Source organism: Callionymus lyra, chromosome 7 (assembly GCF_982586985.1).
Source record: "Callionymus lyra chromosome 7, fCalLyr1.hap1.1, whole genome shotgun sequence".
NCBI classification, from domain to species: Eukaryota; Metazoa; Chordata; class Actinopteri; order Syngnathiformes; family Callionymidae; genus Callionymus; species Callionymus lyra.
The window spans coordinates 30,338,171-30,348,066 of NC_141824.1; the positions used below are offsets into that span (position 1 = coordinate 30,338,171).

Sequence of the window (9,896 nt, forward strand, 5' to 3'; positions counted from 1 at the left end):
TGTCAATCGTGGACAGCATAGTTGGCTAGTGGTTAAGTGCTGAACAAAAAAGATTTAACCTTTAGTTGAGATCCTTGGTGCTATAGTCACTATGGATACATTTCGGACTGCATATGTTTTTATTGCTGTATGTTCAAAATATATACATTTTATAATTATTTATTGTATACTGTGCTGGTAAAATTGGCTTATGCACATTAAAAAAACAATATTTTAAATGACTAAGTTAATTATGAGCCAAGAAAAACATAAACTTTATGATATTTATATAAAATTACTATTTTCAACTTACATCTGATGCTTCATAGTTTAACAAATCTGACTAGAAATCTGCTCATAGACCCATTTGGGATATATTTTTTTGTTTATTATGATTGGGAACTTTCGTGCGAGCGTCATAAAATGAATGGATGGATTTATTTATTTATTTTACAGTTTTTTATCTTTATTCGTGATTAAAGAGATGTAAACAAGCATTATTATACATCATAAACCCTTTATAACAGTACAAGTGAAACAAAAGTAAGCGAGTAAGTAATAATTTATACCTGTAAAGCGCTTTTCACAGATAAGGGTCACAAAGCGCTTGAGCAATCGAAACAATACACACTAAAATACACGCTTTAACAAGCCAAGACTACCGAGTGACATACACTTGATAAGAATTATTCATTAAAACCTGATCCTTTCCTGAGAAACTCCCCGCCACAGGGCGGAGACTCAAACGTGACAGGAAAAGGGAGGGACTACATGCTAGCCCAAAATGTCAACAACATGCCGGATTCCAGCACAAAAAATGAAACTGAAAACTACCACAGGCACCGACTACAAGAGGGCGAGAGAGACAGGGCGTCACATAATGCTGTGTCTGTCATATCCAAGTTCGTTGACGACAATTTAACTCTTGTTCGGGTAGGAAACTCCACCGTGATGTAGCTCAGTGCTAGTGTGCACCATCACCAGCATCAACACACGGTTTAGAAACTGCATTTCAGACCTTCTTGTGTCGTTTTGCACTGAAGTAATTACCTATTAACTTTATTTTGTGTCTCGTAAAACCATCCCTAATATATTTTTTACAAATTTCGTTGCGAGGAACGCCCATTTTACTTAAAGAGACAAAAAAGTATGAAACAAACTTTCCAAATGTTTTAACACATTTTTTTCACGTGTTAAATAAACCATATAAAAAAGCCAAGATCGCAAGATACTGAATCAAATTATTTTCAAAAATAATAAGAAAAAATGTATAATAAAAAATACAATTTAAAAATATTAACAGCAGAATTTTAGGATTAAATTGTGTTTAAATAATTATCTCCAGTGAATCATATTAGTTCAGCATTAAAGTGGGGTTCATTTAAGAATTAAAGACAAACGTCAAATCAATTTTTAAAATAACTGTAGTTTACCGATAATCTGACAGTTTATAGAAAACTCTGAATAAGCAGACTGCCGTTTCTATAAACAATCCTGAAATGTTTGCAAGGAAATGAGGATTAAAATAATGTAAATCACTGTGAATATTAAGATTTAGATATTATGTGATTTGTTTTTTTGTATACACACGAGCACTTAAGAACATGTACTGTAAAATGGGTGAATTAAAACATACTGTACTTCTCATGCAGAGCTTTGGCACTTGTATGGCGATTGCTGGTTTGGTTGTGATCGCAAAAAGGGTCCGACTGGTAATAAAACCTATAGTTGATTATGCATATGATGTATCCAGTATATTACGAGTGACACCCTTTTTGCTGTACTTAGATCTCCAAATTCCAAACTGCTTCAGAGATTCCACCTTTTTTTATTGAGAAGAACGTAAGCCTTCGAGGAAGGGTGAATACCATTACTGAGGATGGGATCCTGGTTGAACATGTGCCAATTTATGTACCTATCCTTTCACCGTTACTCTACAAACACAAAGGTAAGGTTTCATTATAAATGCACATGTGGGCAGTTGCCTGTTACTGTCCAGCCAATGTATAATCTTTTTACCACAAATCATTGTTTTAAAATAGGTATAATGTCTAGTGTTGCTGTGTACCAACCATGGATTCCTATTGTGCTCCATCAGCTCACCAGCATGACAGTTAATCAAATGTGACTTCTTGCCCTCGAATAATTATTGTGACATTTTGCCCGCTAAAAGTCAGAAAGTTTTCATGAACATGATGGAAAGCCAAAAGCTTTTTAATCATGTTATTACATCACAGTGTTCTCGTAGGTATGAATCAGAAGACCCTCAGGTGTCCATCAGTGTCAAGGACAACCATCTATTGGTATTTTCACCAATATCTTTGTTCCATATGACCTTTTTATTTAAGTATATTGAAGCCTCGACATGAGGAAATGTTCCTAAGAAACCTAAATATATCTGTATATTTTAAGTTTCTTTGATTTTTTTTAACAATTCCTCGAGTCCAGGCTACAACACAATATAGACAATCAGACGAACAACATGGAAATATTTGGATGTTATTAAGTGTCTCATTTAGGTCAAAGCCGACGACAACTGAGCACCTGTCACTGAATTAAAATGGACTGAGTGCTAAAGTGGCATAAATGCTCATGTGTGTTTAGATTAGATGGAGATCACAGACAAACAGTATGAAGGTATTTGATAATCTTTAAGATGTTTGTAATGTTTTTGAACAAAGATAAAGGCGACGAAAACTGATAGCTAGTCGCTACATTAAAATGAACATACATTTTCTACTATAATTTTAAAAGGAACAAATTACTCTAAAAATATTCCTAACCCTGACATGAAGGTGAGAAGAAAAGAAGTGTCATTTACATTTTGGTTGAACTAATTCTTAAGTAGATAGATAGATAGATAGACTTTATTGATCCCTCTAGAGGTCTCCTTCGGGAAATTGTTTTTCCAGGGTACAGCAACACAGACTATAGATTCATGAATCAAGAACAAAGTGCAATAAAAAGAAAGTGCAAAATGACAGAATCTAAAGATAAAGGACACAAATCAAAGGAAAATAACAAAGACAAAGGATACAAAGATTAACATGGAATAGAATAATCTTTTCACTCTACTCCTGCCTCCAAACTCAGAATTAATTAGCACGAGGAATGAATGAGTCCCTGAGTCTATTAGTGTCGAGGATGACTGTCATTGTCCATGATGGACAGTAATTTGTTTAGTGATCTCCTCTCTGCAACTGTCACCAGTGAGTCCAGCTTCATGCCAACCACAGAGCTATACCTCCTGATCAACCTGTCCAACCCGTTGACACTCCTTCTGGACACATTCCCACCACAACACACCACAGCATAAAACAGGACACTGGCTACCACAGACTGGTAGAATATGCAGAGGACTTTCCTGCAGATGTTAGATCGGAGCCTCCTCAGAAAGTACAGTCTACTCTGAACTTTCTTATACACATAGTCTATGTTGCAAGACCAGTCCAGTTTACTGTCCAGCCACACACCAAGGTAGTTATAGTTGTGAACGATCTCCACCTCTACGCCTCTGATGGACACTGTCCTGGACCTCCCAGAGTCCAACACCAGCCCTTTGGTCTTTGAGGTGTTCACCTGTGACGTATTAGACTCCTATACTCGTCTCGCTGTTGTCCCTGATGCATCCAACAATGGCAGTGTCGTCAGCATACTTCTGGACGAGACTCAGCTCGGAGTTGTAGCAGAAGTCTGAAGTGTATATAGTGAAGAGGAGAGAGACCAGTACTGTCCCCTGAGGTGCTCCTGTACTGCACACCACAGTGTCAGACGTGATGTCTTTCAGCCTGACATACTGTGGTTGATCAGTGAGATAGTCCGAGATCCAGGAGAACAGGACAGGGTCCACATGCACCTTTGTCAGTTTGTCCTGCAGCAGAGTGGGCTGGATGGTGTTAAAGGAATTAGAAAAGTCCAGGAACAGGATGCTCACTGAGCCTTTATTATTAGGTGGGAGTAGGTCCAATGCAGGTGTTTAGCAGCCGACCAGACACCTTGTTAGGACCAGAAGCCTTCCCTGGACGACTCTTCCGAAGTACATCGTGTACCTGGAGTGGGGTGATTCTGGGTAGCGATTGTGTGGAGCTGAGGGAGGCAGAAGAAGGTGGAACAGGTTCTGAAGCTGGCTGCAGTGAGGGTGAGGTGACCTCCTCAAACCTGTTGAAAAAGTTGTTCAGACCGTTTGCCTCCCCCCTGTGTCCACTGCAGTCAGAGAGGACTTGGTCTTGTGTCCAGTGATGGTTTTAACACCATCCCAGACCTCTCTTATTTGTTCCCCGTTCAGCTTCTCGTCCAACCTCCTCCTGTGGGTGTCGTTTGCCTCCCTCAAGTATAGCTTCACCTCCTGCCGTGCTGACCTCATGGCGTCTCTGTCCCTTCTGAAAGCCACCTGTTAAGGACATCCTTGACCTTTTAATTTTAGTATTCAGTTAGACAGTGTGTCTGACCCTCGATGTCCTCACAATGAGACTTCAGCAGCACATCCCAGTCTTTGGTATCAAAGCAGTCTCTGATGGCGTCTTCCACAGCTGGTGTCCACTTCCTGATTTTCCTAGTGGTCACAGTCTGTCTCTGCTCCAGAGGAGTGTATTGTGACTGTAGGTGGACCAGGTTAATACAGATCCCACCAATTCAACAATGAGAATTGAGCAAATCACTGTGCAGCTCACTGGCGAGGAAAACTTCCTCGCTAGAAACCTCGAGCAGAACCTGACTCATTGTTGACAGCCTCCTGCTATGACCGGCTGGGAGGAAGGATGGGGGAGGAAGACAGATGGACGCAGAGAAGAGTTAGGGAGGATACAGTGAGAGAAATGGGAGTATGGGAGATTCCATGGAGGTGCTGGAGAGAACTCTGGATCCGATGACGTGGTGGAGATCCTGGATCAGCAGCAGCTCTGGAGGTAGAGCCCTGGGGCTCCGGGAGAGAAATAAAAAGTGTGGGTTTAAACTGCACAGGTGATGAATGTAATGCAAAAAATAAGGATATACAGAGCTCGGTGTCTAAAACTCCTCCAGCATTCTAAACCTATAGCAGCTAAGATAAACAGAAAGGCTAATTATAGGCTTAATCGAAAAGTAAGGTTGTTAAACATATAGAGGGTGTCTGCACTCCGTACTAAAGCCGATAGTTGGTTCCACAGCAGAGGGGCTTGAAAACTGAAGGGCCTGGCTCCAAATCTACATTTAGAGATTTGTAGTATAGATCTGATTTAAGGATCGTAAGGTCCTAGAGGGTTGATAAGTTTGGATAAGATCTTTAATGTATGTTGGTGCTAGGCCATGTAAGGCTTTATATAAGAGAAGGATTTTAAATTGTATTCAAAATTCTATAGGAAGCCAATGCAAAGAACAGGGAGAAATGTGTTCTCACCTCTTAGTCTTAGTCAGGACACGAGCTGCAGAGTTCTGAATGAGCTGAAGAGTTCTGAGAGACTTTTTAGAACATCCTGACAGAAGAGAGTCCAACCTGGAGGTAACAAAAGCATGGATGAAGGCCTGATTTTTGAAATGTTACAAAGGTGGAAGTAGGCGGTCCGTGAGATTTGTTTTATGTGCGAGTTAAATGATGATGAAGTCCATGTCAAAGCAGACACCCAGATTCTTTACAGTGGTGCTAGCAGCAGGGACAAGTCCAATCTGGAAAGCTAGATCATCAGTTAATGATTGTCTGAGATGTTGTGGACCAACTAGTAAAACCTTATTTTTTTCCTAGTTCAGTAAAAGGAAGTTGTTGGTCATCCAGGACTTGATATATGTAAGACAGGACTGTAGTTGTGTAAGCTGATTTCTTTCATCTGGCTTCATTGACAAGCAGAGTTGGGTGTCATCAGCATAACAGTGAAAGTTTATAGAGTGTCTTCTGATCAAGTCCCATAGTGGGAGCATATAGATTTTAAATAGGATTGGTCCAAGAACAGAACCTTGTGGGACACCATAGCTGACCTTAGTGTGTGTCGATGAGAGGTGGTTGACATGTACATAGTGCGTTCTATCCGACAGGTCAAGATTTAAACCAGTTTAGAGCAGTTCCACGTATGCCTATATGGTTTTCTAGCCTCTGTAGAAGGATTTGGTGGTCAACAGTGTCAAATGCAGCACTGAGATCTAGAAGAACAAAAACTGAAACATGGCCCTGATCAGAAGCCATTAGCAGGCCGTTACTTACCTCTACCAGGGCGGTCTCTGTGCTGTGGTGTTCCCTAAAACCAGACTTAAACACCTCAAATTGATCATTGTCATGGAGATAATCACAGAGCTGACTGTAACTTTAAAATCTGAGGCACATAGCCTGATGTCATTTACAAGTTAATAATGTCAAGAAAGTGCTAAGTAAGGGGAACTCTTCTTTGTGGGAATAGGATCCAGAAGACATGTTATGGACAATCAGGGACAGTTGTCGAGGACTCACTGGTAAAAAGGAGGCAAAATATATATCAGTTATAGTGTCTGTGTCCAGTGAAGCTGCACCGGTTGTATTAGAATAATCTAGGAGGTCTTGAATCTTTCCTCAAATAGTTATGGTTTTTTGACCTGAAACCAAATGACTCCAGGATAGAGTTAAACCTGTAAGCTAAGCTATCATGGAGCATATCCACATGGATGTAAAAGTCACTAACAAAGAACTCTGTGAACTCGGACAATAATTAAGAATATGGTGCAGGGGGACGATAGAGTCTAGCAAAGAGAGGTGACTGACCTGATCTCAAGGTTGTATTAGATATGCCAAGTATAATACTTTCAAAAGAGTTGAAATCAGATTGTGGTCTAGTAAAGGTTGACAGACATGAGTTGATGATGGCTGCGACTCCACCTCCTCGACCAGAGCGTCGAGGGGCATTAAAGTTAGTGTGGCTGGGTGGTGTTGATTCATTTAATGATGCGTAATCATCTATAGACAGCCAGGTTTCGGTTAAACAGAGTAAGTCAATGGTTTTATCTGATATGAGTTCATTAATTAGTGCAGCTTTTGAGGACAGGGGTCGGATATTAAACCATCCACACTTAATTCTCCTGTCCTGTACAATAGTATTGGAAGTATTTATTTGAAATAGATTTTCTTCTACTGCGGACATTTTTTCTTGGTTTTATTAAGCGGGGCAGATTCACCCTCTATATGTGGTTAAAGGCAGGTGACGTTCCCCATCGTGATTGTAGGGATCAATGGTCTGTGACGTCTTCGATAGTCCGTTAGCTTAGCATTTATACTCTTGCCGGCTCTACATCCACGATAACGGTGCAAAGTTTATGGGATATCATGTAGGTCTCCAGCCCGTGCCATTCACTTCAATGACAGCAGATCCTATCTTGAGTAAACCAGATGATTCTCTCCATGTTCAAAAGTTTCCGTGGAAAAAATTATAATAAAAATTATTAATAAAAAACAGAAAGTTGATCGTTATTTATCGTTGCTGCAGAGCTACTGGAGAGGCTGCCGTTTCACAAATCCATGCAAGCTCTAGGGGTCTGTAGTGTTATAATTTTCATTGATTATGGATTGACTTTATGTGTGTAGCAGTTCTATGTTCTCCTTATCTTGGAGTGAGTTCCTTGAGTGCACTCTCTTCCCCAATCAGAAACATACCGAGGTTAATTGGTGACTCAAAATTATAGGTGTAATTGTGTGAGCAACTAGCTTTCGTCCTGCTTCACTCCGGTGCCCAAGATAGCTGGGATAGGTGCTTGGTCATCATTTCCAAAAAGATTTCTACAAACCAAACTTGTCTCTTTTTTTTTGTCTCTTTAGCTGCCTCACCCTCCAAGCTACTGGTGAATCTCGCTGGAGTGGAGTTAACCCCTGGGGGCAGTTTGTGGTTGCAGAGGAACCTAGAACCTGATCAGATCGTGTGGTTGAAACTCATCAGCCGTCATGGAGAAACTGTGCACTGTTTTGTTACAACAAGCAAGGTAAGACTGATAATAGAACGTCAAAATGCCACACTGGAAAATTGAAGTTGTGTGATGTGCCTTTGTAGTTTTAGAATTTATTATCTATTGCATTTATTATTCTGCTGTAAGATCAATTTTTTATCAATGTGGCATTGTTAACCTCTCACTCGTACAAGGCTTTTCTACTCATCAGAATCAGAAACCTTTATTGCCAGTGTTGTAAACACAACATAGTGCCTGTAGGGATCAGTTTATTAAATAAACCTCATCATTTTACTAACGTATTTTACTATTTCGTTTTTAAGGGAGCCCAAAACTTTAATAAAATAAATGCTTTTGATACACTATTAATCACAGAAACTGTTCCACAGTTTTTAAAAGCTTATAACAACAAATTCTAACTATAAAGCAGTTTTTATTTATTATTATTAACTTGAAATTTGACTACAATTGAAATAAGAAAATTGAAGATGTTGTTTGAAGACACTTCTGTAGAGATCATTTGATTATAATTTGATTATAAACGATTTATTTTTTATCCAATATGGGCTCAACAGTGTACCTGGCAAGGTGACATGATTCTCTGTGCAGAGCAACGTGTTCAATTTCAATTTCCTCTCATTACCAGCAGAGGTCAGTACTGACCACGTCATTGAACGAGGAGGTCCTGAAGCTGGGTCTGGCCCGGACAGCACCCGTCATTGGAGTCCCCCCCGATTCTCGTCTCTACTGGAGGCTTCACAAACGACTGCACAGGGCAGAGGTCAAGGCTGAAAAGAAGGGGCGGGGTTTCTGGAAAGGGGAAAGCCGATGGGAGCGAGTGTCCAAGGCCCTGAGGGACAATGTTTTATTCAGGCTAATGAGAAAGCTCTTCAAGAGGACGAAAAGTGACAATTCATTGAAGTGACATTTATAAAATGTTTAAACTCGATAAAAAGGGATATATGAATTTTTATTTTGATTATTAAGGACATTAAAGACTTCCACGTTTCAACCTGTGACTTTCTATGGTATGTTGAAATAATATTATAAAATACCAATAATGTTATATTTTTAACTTTTTAAAGAGAAAATTTGTTTTAACATGAGAATTTATCGGGATACCTTGATTTTACATCAAGGTAAAACATTTTTTGCCAGAAATAAATAATGATTTTTTTTTAACCATATCCAGACGCCTCCCATGAGTGTTACAGGAGAACCTATCAGACACAACTGGTAGGTTATGTTAATGTTGTTCCAATTACTAATGGGTCCTCCTGGCCTTTGTTGCTATAGTAACCCACAGGGATACAAAGAGCATTAAGGGTTGAACTCTAGGCCTTCTTGAGTCCCAAAAATGATGTATGTGTACATGAGGGATGTCTTTTAAATCGAGGGATACAACTATTTAATGGTTCGAACACAAATGTTGTTTATCTCAAGTTTATCTCTGATTCCGCAGGAATACTTTCATTCACGTTGCAAATGAGGCTGAGAGTCCTGTGGAGAGACAGGGTGAGGGGTCCCCTTGCAGTGGTTGGGCTGGAGCAGGCAGTACAAGGAGATTAGTGAAACAGGCTGGATAGAAGGGGGGCTGTTGGGGGTAGTGTTGGATTTTGGTTTGCAGCACAAAGGCAGCAGAGGAGGAGTCATGATGGAAGGAGGAAGGGGGTGCTCCTCGCTTTTGTTGTGCAAATGTTACTAGTGACTGTTAGCGCTGGAGAGACCTGTGATTGGTTGCCGGGTTTAAATTGTAAGGTGCATACTTGGGAGATGATGGTTGTTGCTGCCAGACTGCACTGTCACTGAAGGAGGAAAGAAACCATGGCAAAAATAAATCTCCATGAGGGGCTGGGATTATTGTCTTCAATGAAATTATGAAACCAGATAATAAACAAAAATAAATTACTGTTTCGCCTCATACACAATTATTACAATTCCGGTGTGTAATGTGATTTGCACTTTACACATGTATTTAGTTGAATTAATTTCTTATTGAAAAATTAATCTTACAAAATATCTTTGTTTTCGGGAGGGATAATTTT

General features: G+C 39.8%; 1 protein-coding gene across 2 annotated transcripts; it reads left to right on the forward strand.

Moving 5' to 3' along the window:
* Positions 1-750: 750 nt before the first annotated feature.
* miso1 (mitochondrial inner membrane subdomain organizer 1) lies at positions 751-8,863 on the forward strand. 2 transcript variants are annotated; one of them, XM_087796236.1, is made up of 5 exons: positions 751-912; positions 1,632-1,691; positions 1,768-1,927; positions 7,727-7,887; positions 8,501-8,863. In XM_087796236.1, exons 1-5 carry the CDS (start codon positions 751-753, stop codon positions 8,774-8,776), a joined length of 819 nt encoding a protein of 272 aa, XP_087652362.1. In that variant the 3' UTR covers positions 8,777-8,863. The 2 variants fall into 2 exon arrangements, with proteins under 2 accessions (XP_087652362.1, XP_087652363.1); XM_087796237.1 differs by having other exon boundaries at positions 755-912; positions 8,498-8,863.
* The last annotated feature ends 1,033 nt before the right edge of the window (positions 8,864-9,896 follow it).

Excerpts from the sequence above, each read along its gene's own strand:
- miso1 (XM_087796236.1), top strand. The coding sequence starts at position 751 with ATGCTAGCCCAAAATGTCAACAACATGCCGGATTCCAGCACAAAAAAT. Across the intron at positions 1,692-1,767 it reads TCGCAAAAAGGGTCCGACTG|ATCTCCAAATTCCAAACTGC; the intron begins GTAATAAAACCT and ends TGCTGTACTTAG. Across the intron at positions 1,928-7,726 it reads GTTACTCTACAAACACAAAG|CTGCCTCACCCTCCAAGCTA; the intron begins GTAAGGTTTCAT and ends TTGTCTCTTTAG.